Raw genomic sequence first — 21,186 nt, forward strand, 5'->3', positions numbered from 1 at the left:
AAAAGAACCACACTTAAAACTGGAGAAATAACATCAACTTGTAAAACAGAATATTGCAGATAGCGTCTTATTTGACTTCTTTCGAACAGTGTGAATGCAGTGTCCTTCATTAGGATAATGATCGAATGCGAACGAGATGTGCTCTTTTCAACACGAGTATCTACATTAGCAACTCTGCAAACCAAGGCAATTAAACAAGATGCTAGCATGATATAAGATATCCACTGCTGGACAAGCAACATTCAAAAGTAACCTACGTGCGGTTCGTGGGCCACGTGCAAGCTAACGTACTTGCTATCGTTTCAATTAAACCCTGCTCTGGTCACTATTTAACGTGGTCTTTCTCATAAACGAGGATTTGTTCAAGTTTAGCACGACTGGTAAAGAAAAGAGCGTAATCTCACCGTTCTTTACACAGCAAAAATGTGTCAATTCTGTAGTAGCTGGCCAAGAAGCACTTCTTGAGCAACGCTGCACATTACGAGTCAATGATTGGCCGGTGCAATTGAAAGGGCCACAAAGTAGCATCTCATTGGCTAAGGTTTGGAGTGACACATACAAGACCAATCAAATTCCAGTATATCAATTTCTTTTTTTGGCGTCACCCCTAAAATAGTCTGACATGAGACGACTTTTTTTTATGGCGCTGTGAGAAGAATTACAGCAGACGTCAGTTATTTTAAGTGTACCACTTAGTGTCAAACCATATAGTTTGTGTTTGATCGTAAAACAATAAAACAAAAAATAAAATTGGAAAGAAACACGAATACAGCATAACAACTTATAAATGATACCAACAGTCAACCTGGATATTTCACAAACTATGGCATTTATTTCAAACGGAGGCTTTTGCTTTGCATTTTTACAATAAATTACACAATGACCGTCATCTGATAAACCTAATAAATACTATTTCAACAAGCTCCTTTATCATAATCTTTGACCCTAACCATTTTCCATGCGATTTGGAAAATAGGTCAGCTTCATTAAAAACCACCACTCTTCTCTTACAAGCACAAGCTAATGAAAACAAAAATTGAATAAAAAGTAAACCATGAAATTTTTAAAAATGGGGAAACAAAATACTGTATGGGGAAACAACAATTAAAATGAATAAGAGTCAAACAAAATTGACAAAAAAAATCTCTCAAGACTAAGTGTATGGGGAAAAGGAGAACATGCACGTTGTGACTCAATATTTACACAAAGTACAGTTAAAAGCATAAACCTGTCTGTACAGAAAAGTACATTATTAACAGTGCAAGATATTAAATAGCTTGACTCAAAACACTTCTCAATATACAAATCTATAACAAAAAGCATACAATTACATACAAGTGCTAAACAAAATGTAACTTCAGGTCAGTGAGTAGGAGTCTATACAAAGGAAACAGAAATGTATCCATATACATCAATGTATAATATAAATGCACATTTACAATAGCTTTACCTTTATTCTTGCCATAGTACATGGAAAAGTGTTTATTTTTTATTTTTATTTTTTGGTAAGGGTGAGTATGAGAAGAAATGTGACAGTGGATATATGAATGATAGTACAGGGGAAGCTATGCTTTGCCTTAATGAAAACAACACACATTTAACAAATAACTAACTTCACGTTGTTTGGAACACTATACACATGGGATTCAGCTTCATTTCAACTGTGAATACCTCTTATGGCTGTTTTCAAGTCAATGATCCAGTTGGGGACATGCAGCAAGTCTTAAGTCAATACAAAGACTGACAGCTACTGTACTTAAAAATTGAGACATGAACAAAGAGATGGTTAAAAAAAAAAGGGCAGATGAAGTGAAGTAATGCGACCATTGCGTTCATCATCACTGCATGGTTTCTACCCAAGATGGATAAGTATTCAGTAGTAGATTACAGGTGATCCAGTCTAGTTCTACAATTAAATATTACTGCCATCACTATCCATTATTCACTGTCCGTCACATACATACAAACAAACAATCACTCAGTTACACTGCATTTTAAAGTCTTTTGTAAGGGATATAATTTCAGGCAACCCTCTGATTTGAGAGGAGGAGCAGTAAAAAGTTCTGTCCTTCCTCCAAGTGCCACATGGAAAAGAACTAAAAGGCACTACAGAATCATGCCACATTCCATCCACTGTGGCTACCAGTGACCTCCAAGACTCAATGCAAAAATGTGCATGCCTGAAGAAGATATGAGCAATGTTGTCAACTAAGTTTTGGCCTTTTTATGACAGTGGTGGACAGCAAACATTGTTAAGTTACACATTTATTTTGCCCTTAATGCCAATGCGGCAATGCTCATCTGAATTCCTCAATTGAACAGTGAGCTCAGGCGGCACCATTTTGAGCTACGAGGAAAGAGCACAGGAGGGAGTTGAATGGAAAACATCCCTTACCAACGCATTTCTTATCAAATGGAAACAGCTATTGCTTGTAAAAATGCAATCTTACAAACGTTCAATTCGAATTAAGTAGAGCACAAAAGACAATTGTGAATCTGTTTAGACAAATTTCACCCCCCCATGCAATTGTCATGAAAGTGCACTTAAGTGCCATTAGCTTGTCAAGAAAACAGTTGTCAATAAAAAATAGTGCTTGTTTCTTGTTGTTGTTGTTTTTTTGTCTCTGGTCTGGTGTTGTGCCCGAGTTGTTACAGTATGTAGCTAGAACTGTCCATCCTCTGGGAAGGAAACGGGGGCAGTGGCCCCAGGGTGCTGGTTAAGTGCTTAGTGCGGCGGCTCCTTGCTGCTACATCCTGTCACCTGCACTCTACTGATACCCCGGAGTTCTGTGAAGAAGAGGATGATGAAGACACCGGTTGGTCGGCCAGCGTCAGCATGACTGCTGCTGTCAGTGAGCTTGAGGACGGTGAAGAGGAGGAGGATGAAGATGATGCGGCCACAGTGCCTACAGAGCAGGAATAAGGTTTGGTTACGAGGTACATATGAAAAACTTTTTTTTTTTTAATTGGCTTGTATTCTAATAGTTACGGGGTATCTGGAAACCCTGGCCACCCATCAGGTGTGAAATTAAAACACCGAGTAAATATTTTCTTCTTAGCCTATTTTTGAATCTGTCTGTGAGCAAGCCATTCAGCACTTCCGCCCAACTGTTGCATAACACTTGGGCTAATTGACATAATAACCACCCTCCCACATTGAATTCCTCTGCTTATGACAAAATCAAGTAGGCTGGCAAGAAATCTAGAGCCACTTTGAAGTGACAGTTGGAGTCCGGACGCGGGAGTTGACAGTCCGAAACACGGTACATGCAACTCACTTTCCAGTTCTTTTTTCTTCATGCGCTTTCGCCGTCTGTCGATGGAGGCCACCTCAGACTTGAGAGAGAGGTAGTGGTTCCTGATGTCCTGAAGCTTATCTTGAAGAAATGAGATCCTCTCCAGACTGTTCATTTTCTCCAGGTCAGCTGGGGAGAAATAAAGCTGAATTAGACAGAATATCCTGACTGTAACAAATAGCCCACAACAGCTAAATTACCCCTAAAAAAAATCTGTATGTATATTATGCCGCACCGGCCTACAGTGCATAGGTGTAGGGTTCGATTCTGGCTGCGGGCTTCCTGTGTGGAGTGGAGTTTCCATGTTCTGCCAGGGCCTGCATAAGTTTTCTCCGGGCACTTCAGTTTCCTCCCACATTCCCAAAACATGCATGGCAGGTTAATGAAACACTCGAAATTGTGAGTGCGGAGGGTTGTTTGTCTATGTGTGCCCTGCGATTGGCTGGCAACAAGTTCAGGGTGTACCCCGTCTACTGCCTGAAGACAGCTGAGATAGGCTCCAGCAGGCCCGCGACCTTCGTGAGCATAAGCGGATTAGAAAATGGATGGATGAAGCTAACATTTGGATATAAATTGGTTTGGATGCCGTCGATGAGGGTTAGCTGAACCGTTAGAATGTTTACAGAGCAGCCGATTCACAGTCTTAGCCACACTTACACATCTGGAAGCTCCACTTGTAAACCCGTGGCGATCTTCCATGGCTTTCCCGGTGCTGCGAGTGATCGGCGTCACCCTGTTTGTGGTACTTATGGCTTGACGTGGGAGATCGGCCGTGAGACTTAGGCGAAACAGCAACCTTGACGTCCGATGAGTCATTCTTGGTGGTAGCTGGTTTGGGCGAGCCTTCCACCAGAGATTGGTCCTCGCTGTCACTGCTGTTGGCTGAAGGACACAAGAACCAAGTCTCAGTTCCACTCCACCTGACATGATGTGTGCAGGCTAATCAAAAACTTCTGGTTACCTGTTTTCCTATTCTTTTTGGGATGCACAACAAGGCTCTTGCGGTTTGTCTTGTGTTTCTTCGAGACGCCGCCTGTCTGTGATTCTTTTTGCCGTTTCTGACTCGCAGACGCTATGATGACAAATTGTATAAAAATGAGGGCATGTGTAGACCAAAGGGCTCGTTCTTTTATACTTATGATTGCACTAGACGGTCAGGGAAAAGTATGTGTTGTATGAAGCACATTTGCGGTTTGTACCTTTGGACTTCTGCTCGCTGTCATGCTGGCTGCTGCTGCTCAGCTCCAGGCTGCAGTTGCTGCTGCTGTTGGAGGAGAGCGGGGCATCAAACACTTTTGGTGGGGAGCCCGTCCCTTCATCCCGTGAAAGATCTGGGAGCTCCCCACTCAGACTCTCCACTTCTACTGTGCTGCAGTCACTCTCGCTGCGTCGGCATGCCACTTCCTCCTGTACCAGCCCTTGCAAGAGACTGGAGGAAGTTGATACTGGAGGCAGACCGGGGTGTGTGGGCGGCACCGGTGGGGAAGGCGGTGGTGCTTGGACGCCGTCTTCCAATGTACTGCCTCTACCTGAGGGGGACTCTGGTGTGGTGGGTGGTGTGTTGAGTACAGAGTTACTGCCGCTGCTTGGGAACTCTTGCAGTTTGTCATTTTCTATGTGCTCTTCCGAGGCGTCGTCCTCAGGTCCTGCTTCCTGCTCAACACTTGTATCTTCCAGGCTCGAGGGTACAGGCGGAGGGGGAGAATTAGCGGCCTCTGTGTCGGAATCAGAGAATAACTCTTTTAGAGTCTTTTTTGGCCACTGTGCTTGAATGCTGGACCACACGTCCTTTTGGCCTTTTGAGCGCACAGCCGGCTTGTCCTCTCCATTCCCAGACATTTTGGCCCGCTTTTCAGGAATGTCCCAGAACCCTGCTTGTCTGCTGGATTTGCTCTTCTCCTTTGTCCCATTGTACTTCTTGGAAGGGCAACCTTTGGTTTTTGGGTGGCCTCGTTCACTGCCCTCGGCCTGGGAACCAGAAAGTGCTGCTCCCTCATCATCTGAACTGCTGCTAGATGAGGCCGCTCTCTCTTCCATGGCACCAGCACTCATATCCTCCAGTTTCCTGGAGGAGCCTCCAGGCAACCAGTCTGCACTCCTTGTGGCCCTCCTCGCTTTGGACTGTTTCTTTGGGGTCCTCTCTGCTGTCCCTTCAGCTTTTCTCTTCCTGGTGCTTGCCTCCCCAATCAAATCAGGTTTGCGCTTCCCCACTTCCCCGCTGATTATCTCAAGGTTCTTCCCTGAGACTGCGGAAGGTTTAGATCCATTGGGTGGAGTGCCACTTTCTCTCCATTCTGAAGTTTTTTGAAGCTCTGATTGGCCCTTTACATCCCTGCAAGTACCACGGTCTTCTTTACTCTGCTCTCCTTCACACTCAGGATCACTCTCGTCTGAGAACAATTCAGAGGCTGAGTTGAATAAGAAAAAAAAAACAAAAGATTGTTTCATTATATACACGTGAGACTGAAGACGTTTTGAATTGTTAGTGTTGCTACCTTGCAGACCATTGAGGATGGATGTAATCTCAATAGATTTGGGTGGAGAGTGCTGCTGGGCCCCTTGGTCCTCACCCTGATCCAGCTTGGAAAAGACATCCTGACTGAGGTCACACTTAGAGCGAGAGACACGGTTATTGTTGGGTGAAGGACCGAGGATGTCTCTGTCATTGAGCCTCTCCAATCGGTCTCGCTCCCGCTCGGCTTTGTTCTGTCAGAATTGAATATAAATCAGGGATCTACTTCATGTCATCATGCCAAATAGTAAAAAGTTATACACGTTGTACCTTGATTTTTTTACGGTGCTTTATTTTCGGTACATTCTTGTTGGCTGGTCGAACAATCTTGTCTGCTTTGATCCATTCATCATATCTGAAGAGCAGGTAGAAAAAAAAACACAAAAGACAGTTTTCATCAATCAAAAACCTAGAGAGGAGCTCAATAAAATATCACACCACCACCCACCACACAGCCACCTCCGCTGTCTGGCCTGAAACATTGCTGTGATACAAAACGCCTTCAGAACAAAGGAATATATCCAATCGTGTTAAAGACAAAGCCTTACAATGAGGAGAGAAAGATATTTACATCGACCACCACAACCGACAGAACACAGAGTGCTATTTGGATCTTATGACAAGAATGAACAGTTGCACGACATCTCACAACATCAGACACATACACAATGCAGAGAACAACCATTGTCGTTAGATTATCACAAGATCACACGACAACAATGAGACAATGAAATGTGATTTTTTTTTTTTTTTTTTTTTACTAGTCGCCCTATGGCCCTAGTTGACACTACATTAAACCTGGCCCACAGGGAAAGGGAGGGGAAAGGGGGTCGATAGAGGTGAGTGTAACAAACAGCACTTTGCTTGACCTCTGTGAGATTAGCGTAACTCAGAACGACAGGATCTACAGGGATTTCACTAGAACCACCGTGTGGCCAATCCAAGCATGAAACAGAAGTTCAGCATGTCCGTTCAGACAGCTGGGGGGGGTGGACAGACAGGGGGTTCAATCACGGTAGGCTAAGAGGAGCTGAGGAACGTTCCCACATCAACCCCGTGCCCAATTCTGTTTCTGCCACTAGAGGGCTCAGTGAGCTCTGACCAAGAGACAAGATCAGATGAAGCAGAATTGTGAGGAGGAGCGCATTTGTCACTGCTGCAGGGATATCCACGGAGTGGTAATCCCACAGGGCAATTTGAAGGTTAAGATGTGATTTTGTTTGAGGGTGAATATAGAAGTTAGGTGACTGTCCCCACGTCCTGTCTTACCTGATGTTCCAGCCACAGTAGTGCACCAGGTAGAGCACCTCTCCCCCCTCCACGTCTGCCTCTTTCACAGTGGCCTCGTACGTCTTCAGACTGCGGCCTCGCCCATACCTCACCTGCACCTTCATCCCCGGGGGGTAACACTCAAACTCTTCCCCTTCCTCCCCCTCCTGACTGTTGTCATCCCTGCAAGAAAAACAGTTCAGCACCACTTCCTGTCCCTAGTCTGCTCCAGAGAAAACCACAGAATCCCCACACACCCTCCCACGTCGGTGCAATCTAACATCCAACCTTCTGAAGCTATTCTAGCCGCTTGACAGACCTCTTAAGCTTCCTATCCCTCCTCTACAGTACAACAGACTGAATAATACATAATAAGCCTTCCAAACTAGAGCACTTGAATGTTGCAAACATAATACTTCATTCATGGAAAGTCCAGACTACTAACTATCCAGCCCTAGATGCATACAGCCAACTTGGGATTGCCATTCACACGCTGTAGAGAACACAACAGCCACAGGGAGGAGCTAGTGAGAAACAGTCAGGAACCGTCAAAGCTGGAGGGTCAACTGGCAATTGAGGAGTGCTGGTTAAGTGGCTATGACGCAGGGGCCACAGGGGCCTCAACGGCCGCAGGTTAGCACAGCATAGCACGACTTGGCAAGCAACAAAGCAACCTGAAGCATAACTACAACATTCAATTTACTTAGCTACCACGAAGAGCAGCTGTGACAACTCTCCACACAGTCCTCAAGAGTGAATGATTGCTGCTCGGAGTTCGTTTTCAATATGGCACAATTAAGATGCGCTTTTCAGTGCAGCAAGCGGTACAATCAAAGCAGCTGATTACATTCTTTACATAGCGATGTAAAAAAAATAAAATAAAAACCCAAATATAATACTGAAGCCTACTTTCGTAGGAAAGAAACATTTCGTAGCATCATATGGTCCCGATAATACTGAGATTCTTGTGCATTTTTTTTTTTTTTTGCTACTTTGAAAAAAAAATCATCACTGGTGAGACGAGAGCAAAAACTGGGTTGGTAAACTATTGGACAGGGGAAACAAAACATTGTTGGGACGTATAACTTTTGATCAAATAGCTTCTTGTTCCATTGACTTTCATAAGTCTGCATAATAATGCACAATGATTCAAGGCTGGACACAAATCATTTTCAAGAAAAATGGGTTCCTTGTTAAATCTAAACAGAAAGAATCAACTTAATAGGCCTGTCAAACAGGGATTTTGCCATCACCAATCAGTTCCAAGTATATGTTGAAATGTCAAGATTATAACTTAAAACGAGGTTTTAGATTAGATTTTTCTTTTTTTTTATCATTACATAACGGTCAACCTCGCAACTGTGCACGTTGAGTTTAAAGCATAAATAAATACATAAATAAATAAATAGTGGAAGTCGACTAATACACCCTCAAAAAAAGTAGCAAAGAAGTTTCCTATTTTAGTGGATGACAAATCAGCACAGTCGTGGACATCATGGCATCTTATATTTGCGTCATAATGCACTGCAATACAACAACTGAAAAGGCAGTTTATTAAAAATAATTTCACGGTGGTTTGTGGCAAAGAAACTCAACGCTCTGCAGAGCCTCGATCGAGTCGACACAAGTGTCAGAGTATGAGGTGAACAACCACGCAAGGCCTCAAATGCGGCACCTCGATTTATTTGCCGCTCAACAAAACAGACAACATGTTAATGACCAAAACCGAACATTTCTCATCACAGGAAGCCTTATGTGTAGCGGTTGAAAGCGGCAGCGACAACAATAACTCACACACACGCACGCACACACATATACATGGAACACTTAATTCAACTGAATACGAGGTTGTCAGACAAGATTGCAGAGGATAACTAGCTTTGCCGTTATCAGGGCAGGGTGAAAGTCAAGAGGCCACGTCGTTTGTCGAGTGGATGAGGCAGGAGAGAGACAGTGAGAGAGAAGAGAGAGAGAGAGATAAAGCACAGGGTAACGCATGCCAGGCGAAAGTACTAGTCAGGCTATGCTGCTGAAAGATGCCTTTGTCAGCTGATGCAGACTAAGCCATGACTAATTATAAAAGCAGAGTGGGTAAGAGCTTAGTTGGATGAAGCGAGGAAAGCCTTCCTCTCTCTCCACTAGTTAGCAAGCCTAGGTGGATTGTGGATACACTGGGAATTAGTGCTAGAAAAGGTCTGGATGACGGCTTCAGGTGCTGCCACCGAGGAAAGACAACGTCTTTGGTCTTTATCAAAAGCATATTGCCGATATTTTGAAGGGAGTCACTGAGTAATGACGCCATTCCACCCACACTGTTTGTGCTATTTTTTTTAAATAACCCTGCTTGAGGAGTCATCCATCAAACCACCTACCCAGAGTTGTCCTTGCTCTCCTGGTCCTCGTCATGCTCCTGTTTTATGTTCTCAGCTCCAAGGCGAGACGTTGAAGAGCCTTCATCTGCGTCTCCTGTGTGGGGGCTACTGTCTTCATCCTCCTCCTCCTCCTCCTCCTCCTCCTCATCATAGGTGTTGTTTCCATTGCTGTCCTTTCCGTCAGCTTTTGAAGATGTGCACTGACTTTTGTTTGGAACCAACTCAGGTTTCTCTTCCTGAGGGAGAGCGATGCTTTTAATACAAAAGCACTTGTCATAAGAAATATGATTAGATTCCACAGTGTGACTGCACCTTGCAGACTACAGATGGTGTGCTGATTGGTTCTCCATTTCCATGGTCTTCCTGCTCTTCAGAGCTGGCTGATGTGGGGGCTGTGTTTTCTCCCTCAACCACAGACGTCGCCTCTCCCTTGGGGGCTTGCTTCAAAGGGAGGTCCATCTTGAATGTGATGGCAGTGGAAGTGCAGTATTCTTCAAAGCCATAAAGGTACCTGCATGAAAGCACAAATCTTATCAGATGCAAAGCGATTGCTCTGAAAATGGTGAAACACTGCGGAGCAGATAAAAAGAAACTAGCAGCGTTTAGCCCGTAGAGTTGTGGATGCAGCGCTTGTACATACTTGCGGTAAGCACATTTGACGTTGTAGCCAGCAGCTGAATTGAGCACAGGGATTCCGAGGTCCTGGTAGATTTGCTTCCAAACTGCGCCACTTTCAATCTGTGTAAAAGTGGGGAGACCAGAGGGTACTTCCGGATTTAGCTCACAAGAGAACAATCGGCAAGATCCAAGTACCGTCACAGGGGCCCTCACATTGTCGAAGCCTCCCAGTTTGTTCACCAGTCTATAGAGCTTGAACAAGTTGAGATTCCGGTATCCCAGAACCGGCCGCTTGTTAATGGGCGTTCCTGTGAGCGGATTTAGAGTACATATCAAATTATGACAAAATCCGCGAATAACATCAACGCTGAAGGTCTTACAAGAAAACTATTTTATTTTTTGTTTTTTTACTGCTCGTTACTAATAGTGAATCAGAATGTCTATTTGTGGAGTAAAGTTTTAATATTCTAAAGAAAAAAAGGGGCGTTGACAATCTGTGAAAATGAAGTAGGGGCTCTAGGAACACAGATATTAAAATACATTATTAACTCATTCACTCCCAAAGACGTTTTTAAACGTCTTCAGACTTGGTCTAGAATTGGCTGGTACTGAATGAGTTAATTTGTGTACTTTGATGAACAGATTTTACTCATGTCCCTGGCGAGGGCTCAACAATTAATCAAATTCAAATCGACATTGCAATGTATTAAAATGAACATTTTTAAAAATTTCATAAAATCGCAAAGGCTGAGATACTGGGTGAAAAAAAAAACAGCTTACTTTCAGTTGGTCGACAGGCTTTAACTTAATTTGATTTATTTATGTAGTGTTATATTGTGAATAAGTTCAGTGCTTAAGAACGCAGGCCACATCTTTACATATCCTCGTTTTATAAACATGAATGGTTTAAGTAATAAAGGCGCAGCTTTGTTTGAATTATTTTTGCATTCTCCAGTTGTTTAAAACTCACTTCTGTCTTCCATGAACTTGTAGAGCTGCTGAAGAAAGTTCTCCCTCTCTTCGGGATATGGCTCCACTTCCTCCTAAATCCAGGAGACCAGACTGTTTGAGGCTGCTTTCCACTTGAAGTTTGTGGAAACATCTGCGTGATCATGACTCAGGCTTTACCTCTTCTTCTTCACCACTGGCATCTTCTTCTTGTTCCTCCTCTTCCTCCTCGTCATCATCATCCACCTCACTGCTGGAGCTTTCCTCTTTCACTTCAGTCTTCCAGGTGATGGGAATGACCGACTGTTGCTGAAACTCCAAGGCTGCATCCAGCGCTGCTTGACACACACATAAAATGTGAACAAGATGTTCAAAAGCACACTTTCCAGCCTTGATTTAACTGCCTTATTCAACCACAAAAGGCGCACCATTAATAGCAAAACATATTGCACGGAACAGCAGAACAATTCTGTCACGGGTCACTAGGGGGAGTAAGCAGCATCAAACAACGTTGGCAGATCCTTGTTTTAAATTTTTGTAAAGCAGGCAGATACAGATGTGATGCAACAATCAGGAACACAAGTACAATCAAATCATAGAAAGTGTTTTGCTTATGGTTACTCTATTACAAAGGGGCCCTGCTGCATTAGAAATCAGGGTGTTAAAAACTCTTGGGAGGATTTAAAGAACACTATCTAGAGTTCACATTGAACATCTGCTGCTAATGTGCCAAAACACAACATCCCGAAAATGTCTGTGACTTATGGCTTCATCTTCAGTATATTAAATTGAAATTAGCCCTTTCATGCAGGAAATTTGATCACCAACATATGGGTTTTTAAGGATTTTTTTGAAAAGATTTATTCATAAAAGAGAAAAACTTTGGAATAGCTGTCCAGTGCAGTGACCACTGCCCTGTCAAGGGTTAACCCTAACTCACCTGGCTTCAGCCCTGCATCCGCCTTAAGGTGACAATCTGTGTCGATCTCTCGAACATCCTTCCGTAGCACCATGTAACTGCAAAAATAAATAAATAAATAAAGTGACAACGATTAACAGTTGCATGACTGTGAGGCGAGCAACCGAAAACCCAAGCAGCTTTCACGCAATAAGTACAACGCTAAACTACATAGAAAACAAATTAAAAGACTATCTTGTAAAAACACAGAGTAGTGCATGCATTGCACTGAGCGAAGTCAATGTTTTTTTTTTTTGTTAACAAATGCACTAAGTTAGTCTGCCAAACAAAGGGACTAAAGCTTGTTTCTACTGTTGCTAAGGTAACAATCTGACAAACTATGAATAACCACTCTGAACACCCCATCACCACCACCACCACCGCCATCTGCCCTTCTGCATGTGTGACCTTGCTTTCCCTAAAAATATTTTCAAAAGCCACTTGTTTCTGAAAAGCACATTTATCGCCAATGATCCCAAACTCTCTGTGGAGGGAGTTCCACACATTGTCCTATGAGCTGCATTAAAGAGGGCAGCGGGCTTATGGATGTGAACTCTCGTCAGCAAACACTGCACATTGATGACACCCCGTGAGCAGCACTTTGGAATAATACACGGGAAGAGGCTTGTTTAAATGATTACACACACACAAAAAAAAAAAAAATGTGGACACATTGGCGAATGTGTGAAAAGCAGGTGAACGGGTACATTTGTTTCCTTATCAACTGCAGTTTATTATATATAAAGCACATGTGGGCTTCATCAACTGGTGCATATATTCTGCTTGGCTCAACAAACGGTGCAAATAGAACAAAACAAAGACATGTGGCTGACAGCTCAAACTTGTCCTCCGCGGTTCTAAGGAGAACCTTTCATGATCACCCCTTTCATCTTGTTATTCCTTCCACATAAAAGCAGGCAGATCGGAAGGAAACGACCCTTGAAAATCTCATTAATACAGAGATAGATTTTCCCTCTTCTCACATTATTATTTCTGGATTCCAGCCCTCCATACACTGCACTAATTTCAATGGGTAAGATCTAATAGCGACAAGAAGGGAAACAGCTACTGTGTGTGCAGTGTACTAATGCCTGGCAAGAATAAAACAGGCGTTTCATCTGTGATTTATCTTCCCTCTAATCGGCTCTCCCCTTCACCTGACTATTAACCACAAGCCGCCCGATAAGAGCTCTTTTCACACTTTCTGCACTACAATTATTTGATGATGACTTACACAGGAGGTTTATTGTCTGTTGCTGATGCAAGGCTGAGATAAGGAGACCTGGCTGCTCTCTCAACAATGGAATTCAAGCAGCAGTGTGCAAACAAACACACCAAAGTTTCACATTTTGCAAGCTTGAAGAAAATTACCCAGGGGCATCTCAGTTCATTGACCAAGTTGACACAAACTTGGAAACAAGACAGTAATTGCTTCTGCCACCATACCCAAACACATTGCATATACGAGAAAGTAAAACTTGTCAGTCAGCTATACAAATAATACATACATCGTAATGATTGCACTATATTTGTCCTCAAGCTGCTCACCAAGCATTGCATTCACTGTTGCATGCATACTCTATTAATAAAACATGGATGGTTAAAACAGCATCAAAATGATTCATTAATGCTGGATTAAAATGAGGCAAACATACCACTAGCATTCAGATATTCTACTAGTCAAATATGCACGATAACCTTGTTAATAATTCAGACTTACAATTTTCCGTCCTTGAAAGAGCGGACGAATAAGCTTTCCTTTTTCATTGTGATGTCATCATGGCAGTCGGGGGAGGTGACCTGAGTGTGCAGAAACAAGAGACATTCCAGAGGTCAGATGAGGTAGCAGACAGTGTGCGACCTAATGTGCGTGTGCGTGTGTGTGTGTCTGTGTGTGCACGCGCGTGTGTGTGTGTGACGGAGAACTAATGATAATTACTTCAATTTTCCTATACCTCCACCTTTTCCAAGCCTGATGATCATGCACAAGCATCCCTCTGTCTGTTTTGTGTGTGTGTGTGTGTGTGTGTGTGTGTTTGTGGAGCGCAAGAAGGAAGTGAAAGAATTTGACGTTGTCACAGGACCACTAAAAGTGTGTCTGTGGAGGCCTTGTTGATTGATGGCTTCCAAAATATGCTGTCTATGAAACCAAGACAAGCGAGCAAGCAACATGCAGAGTGAGGTATAAAGGTTGTTCAAAGGTTGCGCGCTGCTCGCAGCATGTGGCTCTGCTGTTGACTTACGTTGGGGTGCATAACAGTGGGGGTTGTGCTACTGTCAGAGTCTAACCCAGGGGAGGCAGCACTTTATGGCAATATGATTCCCTTTGCTTTCTGACCGCGTGCTCCTTGCTCCCAATATTCACGTCACCCCACAAGGAATCACAATGTTTGTTTTTAAATAAAACACTTGCTACCTTATCTTTTTAACAACACAGCAAGCATATCAATCCATTCCCACCTTTTTTAATTTCATTATCAGGCATTATTTACCTCCTGTTTGCAAACAACATTCAGCAGTGTATTCTCACCTCACCCCCTGTACGGTTGCAATATGAAAGCAAACTAGAGTATACTACCTAAAGCTGCCGCAAGGAGGCAGCAATGAGCTCGGTCAACGGCAGGCCAACAACAACAAACACTGTAGGCGGGGCTGTGCTGAGTACACACTGCACAGTTAAAGGGGAAGCTTTCCCGAGCCTCTCCCATTCTCCCCCAACAACTTGTAACACTTCTAGAAACAAAGAAGGCCTGTCACCATTTCACTGTCCGATTATGTTGCCCAAGAGTTGAATGTCGGTTGAACTGGTGGTGTTCAGCTGATTTTCTTAATGTGAAGAAAAAGTACAAATACTGCAACTTCTACGTGCAAAAACAGATGGTCTTGTTTCGGGATATGATTAAAATCTTGCATGCTTTCACAGGCAAAAACAACAACAATATATAATATACAAGAGTGCTGATGAAAGATGAAAACCATGCCATGATGTAGCAGAGGAGATGCTATGAGCTCACCAGCGCAGGATACCACGTGGTTTTCTTTTTATCCCCCATGGCCACTCCCTCTACGCAGACCACTTTTCCAAACAGATCTTCATTCTGCCGTTGATCACTCTCCTCTTCTTCACTGGAGGATGAAGACAAGTCTTCCTCTTGGCTATGTGACAAAAAAAGACCCCATAATGGGCTATTCAATAGAAAAGTACAGTGTAAATCAATGATTCCAAACCTGTTTTGGTTTGTGTAACCCCAAACCTTTTTGTTATAGAACGAACACCCCCTCAATCATCCATGTTGATTCTCCAAAACGAAAACTTTTAAATGAAAGTCATTTTATTTAGTTTCCTTAATTTGAACATTTAAATCTTAGGCATAACATTCACACCCACTTTTGCAGTTTCACTTTCTTTTCATTAGTCATCTGAGCTTTAATGTGAGACTTCAGCTGACACACGACTGTAGTGATTTTGACACGGCTGTGTCACAGGGCATTGATCTTGGAAATGATTATTAAATGTTTCCAAATACCTCCTGTAAAGTGCTTAAACCCAAGGCCCAGGGGCCAGATCCGGCACGTCACATTACATTATGTGGCTTACTGTAGAAAATAAAGTGTATCTACTTCATGTATCTACTTGCTAAATGGGATTTTTCTTTTCAAAAAGACCCAAACGCATAATAAAATATCGGAGTGACATACTTTTTCATGACTCTTAATGTAAAAATTTAATTTGATGTTCAAAGTATGCACTACCGGTCAAAAGTCACAGGTCGTTTTGTTTTCCCAATGAAGACAACATTTATCAGAAATATACACACACACACACACACACACACACACACACACACACATTTATATACAATTATAGAGCTAATGTAGATGCTGAGCAAGTGTGGATGTGTGCTATGTCCTCCAAGACCAGACAACATCCGGAGACGATGAATGTTTTTTCTGGCTTTGTCAGTAATTTCTTTTCAGGCAGGATTGTTAATGCTCACAAAAAATATTTTAGCGAAGAGGAAGACAAGCCAGAGGTGCTAAAGTGCAGCTGGGACTCTTCCAAGTCAATATTGCATCAATGCCATTAGCAGTCGTGTCAGGATAAGATTATTAAGTAGAGTGTCCTCTTTATAATCGCAGTGATGTCCATTGCCAAAACCCTGAAGCAGTTTCTATTCCCACATGAAAACTCCAGTCTGGAGCGAACATATCAGAACATAACACACCCACCTAAAACTGAGCGGTGTTTCCTGCTCTAAGCCTCAGGAGCTTTTTTTCCGAAAGAAATGGAAATGAGAGCAAGTCTTTGCTGTCACGATCACATAGAATGGGGGCGCCTCTTTCGGAAGAATGTGGGTTGGCAGGAAAAAAAATGCTCTTCTTTTCCATTTCCATCACAGACCTCTGTCACAGTTTGAATGATTGATGCTTACATGATGTAAAATGAGGATAGGACGACACTCACATTGGGTTGGATCGTCGGCCCCTGTTACCCTTTTTACCGATGACAGGTGTGCCGAAGTGCTCAGGATTAGTGAGAGGGAGTCTGTCAAGTGTCTGCAGAGGCGACAAACAACAGCAGTCGGTACATTTTATATTTTCAAGATAATTAGTCAGACTCAAAAACCAGTTGCTTGCTACAAGATTTGACTCCAGTATAAACTAAATGAAGTCATGCACGGGGAACCAGCCTCGGTTATTGTCCAAAATGGAAAGTGTGAATCATATAACTTTAAGGATCTTTTTGTAGCCAACGTATATAATGTCAAATTCCCTGTTTGGTAGATGTCACTGTTGTGCCTCGAGCATATTTTATGAAGTCATAGGAAACCAGCAAAAAAAAAAAATTCCGGAGTGGGAGGTGGTATTAGGTCTATTGTTTATGACAGTGTTTCATTGAGAAGGGGGGGGGGGATGTAAACATTTGTATTACAGTCAGTGTAAATAAATAAATCAAAAACAAAACATGTAAAAAACTTCTGGTAAGGTCATAACTGATGCCACTTATGCTGCTGTGCAAATAGGTTAAAAAGGTCAATCGGCTTAAAAATTCTGATCATGTGGATTACTTAGAACCGTGTTTTTGTTTGATATATTTGCTACTGAGCTGAACGTCTCAACAGCGGTGTAGGACTGGGAAGAAACATTTAATTTGTGCCGTGTATTTAAGTACTGGAACAAATGCAAGTTCATATGAGAGGTATTTGAGAAGAAAAAAAGCAATGAATGTACAATATATAAAACTGAATTTTCATGACCTAAGATGGTTGATGCTTTGACGAAAGGTGAGAGACGTTACTTGCCTCACTCTCCGCAAAGTGACGAGCGCCTTTAAGGCAGAGGGAGGAACGTCTTAAAGTCTTCTCATCGCCATCGTCAAACACTGTGGGGGTGACAACGAAAAAGACAAACTTTATGGCATTGCCGTGGCAGGAATCCATGCAGGAATACACACGTACACACAATCAATGCACAACAGTTAAGTTCAGTACTACTATTGGGATATGTGCGCGCGCGCGCGCGCACACACACACACACACACACACACACACACACACACACACACACACACACACACACACACACACACATTACGTTAAGAAGATCTATGAGTGAAAAGTTTTTTTTGTCTTCCTTAAATGATCTTAGCAAATAGTTGAAGCAGTGACATCTGCGATTTTTCTCCTAGAAATGAATGAAAAGCAATAATCTGCGCTGAGATATTACCCCTCCGCACACACAACAGACAGGACCCAAGGGCACTGTTAAATAACAGGCAGCGGCAAAAAAAAAGGCAGTTGAGTTGGTTACAATTTACAACGGTCGAAAGAACATAATGTCAATGTCAATCATTTTAAGAGTACTTATGTGGTCGCCCGCATTATTTCAAGGCATTACATAATACTCCTGCTGCCTAGTGAGAAATAACACTGCCTCTCTTTAAGACTAATTACGCTAATTGTTTGCAAGCACTGCATTTATATATTTCGCCTTGCTGTTTTACCTCATTTGTGGTTGAATCAGCCAGGTGTTTTAGCAGGAAAGCTGGATGCACATTACTGTTGACTAAAAGTTAAAGAACGCGAGCGCAGAAATGAGCATGTAAAAATGGCCAGACGTGTCCCTCAGGACATGACCAGGAGCAAAAGTAGACTAATAAGAGAGCAAATATTGCACTCAATTACAATTGACTACAAAGAGTTCCACTTAACCCTTTATACGTCATTCATTGAAATATGTGGAAAGTTACAATGCATTACAAAGTTTGCTTTTGTTCATTTTTAATTAGTATATTTCAGTGCAATGATGTAGTATAATGTGTACGTGTGTGTGATGTGGGGCTTTATCGGATATTTTGATTTATTTCCTTTATTATATTTTGCTTCACTAACTGGTCAGGAGAGATCCATGATTCCGTACACACACTACGTAATATAAACGGTTAAGACATGATACTATCCCAACAATATGCTGCAAAATACTGAATTGTACTCGAATTTTAAGTAAAGCTGCAATGCTGATGCGATACTTCTTTACAGTCTATATGAACTATTTGTTCTACTTTGACTGGCTTTCATGATAATGACTCACCAACTGTGTAAATACTTGCGTCGGTCAGCTTATTGATTGTGGCCTCCTGGTAAACTCCATCCGGGTTCTTCACTTCTACAATAGCACCCACCTGCAAGACCAAAACACTGCTGATTGTTGGCTTATTAACCCAACAAACCTTTTTTGTCTTTTGATGGGAAATGTCATCATGAAAGTAATGTCAACCTACTAAGAGCGCTACAATTATTATAATTGACTGAAATGAAATAGCGAAGCAAGGTTCAACAAAACTGAGGCTCAGATATGGAAATTCCAAATGTGAATAATGCACGTCATTCAAATCAAAGTATAAAACATACGAAATGATAAAAGTCATCCATGATGTTTTGAGACTGCCAGCTTTTTCATCAAACCCATCTCACCTTCAGTGGTCCTTTGATGCTTTCATCGTGGACCTCAGCTGCGGACAGATCTGATTTAAAGGTCACCTGAGGAAGGAGAAGGAGAAGAGGATAGTCGGGAAAATGAATGCAGTCAGTTCTGAATAGTCAAGTCAGAACGCCCTTTCATCGTCACCATTTCCCTTCTTATGTTACTTGAATATAATAACTGCGATCGATGACTGCGATAGACTAAAAATCATGACAGCTTGACCTAGGGTTCCAGAAAAGACTAGAGTGTCATTTTACAAACAGTGTGAGAATTTTGTGCTATCGCTGAACCCCCCCTCCAGTGGATGGCTGTACGTCACCGCCACATCTGCTAGCGCCAACTGTTGCAGACTTCAGCTCTGAATGTCAGACGCCCCCCACCCCCGCACCCACTACCCACAACTACACAACTGTCACTGCATCTGCAGCCTCTGCTAAGTGAGCCACAGTGGATCATAATCCGATCACGCATCTGGTAACAAGGAGACCAAAAGGTGCAAAACCAGCGCGCTGTGAAAATGTAGAAGCTGCCAGGAGCAGAAAATCTGTTGGACAGACTCATAAGAACTGACTGTCATGACACAATTGATCCTCATCTGAATTCTTACTAATGACACAGTTGTTGCTGATCTGAATCCTTACTAATTGCATTTAATAAATAGGACTTTTAAATCAGCAGAGATTAGTGAATCGCATATCTCATACGATTCTAGTTCAAACGCTGGAAGCTTTTAGTGCAACACAGGTTCCTCAAGATCTAATTACTGATATGACCTGAATGAAACTTCAATAACTCTTGGAATAACTGCTCTCTGATTTTTTTTTTTTTGTAGTTTTTGTCTTCACTGAATAATAATCCATGCTTTAGTTCCTCAGAGTTATTCATTCCTCAAATGTGTTAGCATCGCTGTATTTAATACAATTCTACTGTGGCACAACAACAGCAGCAGCAGCAACAGCCCAACTCGGGAACGACCTCCAAGTGGTGTTGGGGGTGCCTTCGGGCTACGAACAGTTCCCAGTCGACAGCCGACAACTGGGTCTGCAGGTACCCGGGTCGCTGCGGCTTTCGGAGTCGCTTTGGGACCCAGTTGGAGGTTGCTCAACAGCAACAGCAACAACACCTGTAGAGATACTTTTCTTAAGCTCATTCTGGCCGATATTTACATTGCGAAAGAAACCCCATGATTAGCTATTGATCTTTTTTTCTTTGACACAAAACTAATGACAACAAATTTTGTCAAGCTCAGGGTGTCACACTCTCATACTTGGCATCAGTTATCTCTGTGACAGAATGGTTTGTGGAGCCATGCTACAAAAAAGAAACCAGCACTAATACCAATACAGTCAGGCAGATAAAAGGCCAACTGAAAAATGCAATTCTTTACGTAAGACAAAAGCCTACTGATCCATGATAACTGTTTCAGTGGAATCTACTCACAATTCCAAGTGTAGTGTGTCGAAAAAACAAAGAAACATAAAAACAAAACAAAACAAGCCTCAAGTCAACAGACTGACAATATTCCCAATGCATTTCAAGTGCAACCAAAAGCTTCCCTCGGCTGTGTTTCATCACATGGGGAGAGAATCACATTCCTTCTCCTGTAATATGGGAAGACCTTTTAACACCTGGAAGGGCATGAGGTCCCCACCTCTCTGCAGAGAGAACATCAATAACACCTGACTCGTCTCATAAGCTGGTATTACTTCTTTGGCTCCGCTGGGTACTCAAGCAAAGTCAGTCACTGCACATTGACAAACATGCAGCCGCCTCCTAGACATGTTCTTTTAATAATATGCGGGCAAGTGCATGACTCCTGGTAGTGCAATTCAGGGCTTTTCTGGCTCAAATTGAGGCAGAGGTGGTACCATCCTGACCATGCGCCATGATGTGCATGTATTCTGTAAACGGACTCACTTTCTTTTACAGGAAACATACTTGATGTTAAGAGTTCCAATAAGAATGCGACTCTTTTGTGAAAGCATTCGTTTGTTAAAACTTGCATAGGAAAATGATGGACTCATAGCTTGTGTGGTGGGGCCATTTGTTTGAGAGACACAGATTATTTTGAAGCAGCCCTCAAGCGCTTGGTGGTCCACGTTCACACGTGCTACAATAGCACGCTGCAGTGCCCATTGTTGAGAAAACAAAAAGACGTTTTTGAAACTATCTGTCCATCCATCCATTTTCTGATCCGCTTATCCTAACAAGGGTCACGGGGCGTGCTGC

General features: G+C 42.6%; 1 protein-coding gene across 3 annotated transcripts in view; it reads right to left on the reverse strand.

Annotated features, from left to right (window-relative positions):
• Positions 1–808: 808 nt before the first annotated feature.
• arid4b (AT-rich interaction domain 4B) overlaps positions 809–21,186 on the reverse strand; it is a 35,433-nt gene continuing 15,055 nt past the window's right edge. The window contains exons 4-24 of one of the 3 annotated variants that reach the window (XM_019870497.1): positions 18,948–19,013; positions 18,565–18,655; positions 17,277–17,356; positions 16,439–16,530; positions 14,988–15,129; positions 13,694–13,773; positions 11,956–12,032; positions 11,196–11,350; positions 11,038–11,110; positions 10,281–10,375; positions 10,090–10,187; positions 9,762–9,960; positions 9,450–9,685; positions 7,078–7,260; positions 6,079–6,163; positions 5,801–6,002; positions 4,496–5,704; positions 4,258–4,368; positions 3,954–4,178; positions 3,279–3,425; positions 809–2,906 (exon numbers count right to left, since the gene is read on the reverse strand). In XM_019870497.1, coding sequence (XP_019726056.1) covers positions 2,758–2,906; positions 3,279–3,425; positions 3,954–4,178; positions 4,258–4,368; positions 4,496–5,704; positions 5,801–6,002; positions 6,079–6,163; positions 7,078–7,260; positions 9,450–9,685; positions 9,762–9,960; positions 10,090–10,187; positions 10,281–10,375; positions 11,038–11,110; positions 11,196–11,350; positions 11,956–12,032; positions 13,694–13,773; positions 14,988–15,129; positions 16,439–16,530; positions 17,277–17,356; positions 18,565–18,655; positions 18,948–19,013 — 3,795 coding nt within the window. In that variant the 3' untranslated portion in view covers positions 809–2,757. Of the gene's footprint in view, positions 2,907–3,278; positions 3,426–3,953; positions 4,179–4,257; positions 4,369–4,495; positions 5,705–5,791; positions 6,003–6,078; positions 6,164–7,077; positions 7,261–9,449; positions 9,686–9,761; positions 9,961–10,089; positions 10,188–10,280; positions 10,376–11,037; positions 11,111–11,195; positions 11,351–11,955; positions 12,033–13,693; positions 13,774–14,987; positions 15,130–16,438; positions 16,531–17,276; positions 17,357–18,564; positions 18,656–18,947; positions 19,014–21,186 lie in introns of all 3 variants that reach the window. The other 2 variants (XM_019870496.1, XM_019870498.1) reach the window with 2 other exon arrangements.

This window comes from Hippocampus comes, unplaced genomic scaffold (genome assembly GCF_001891065.2).
Source record: "Hippocampus comes isolate QL1 unplaced genomic scaffold, H_comes_QL1_v1.1 scaffold76, whole genome shotgun sequence".
In the NCBI taxonomy this organism is placed as follows: domain Eukaryota; kingdom Metazoa; phylum Chordata; class Actinopteri; order Syngnathiformes; family Syngnathidae; genus Hippocampus; species Hippocampus comes.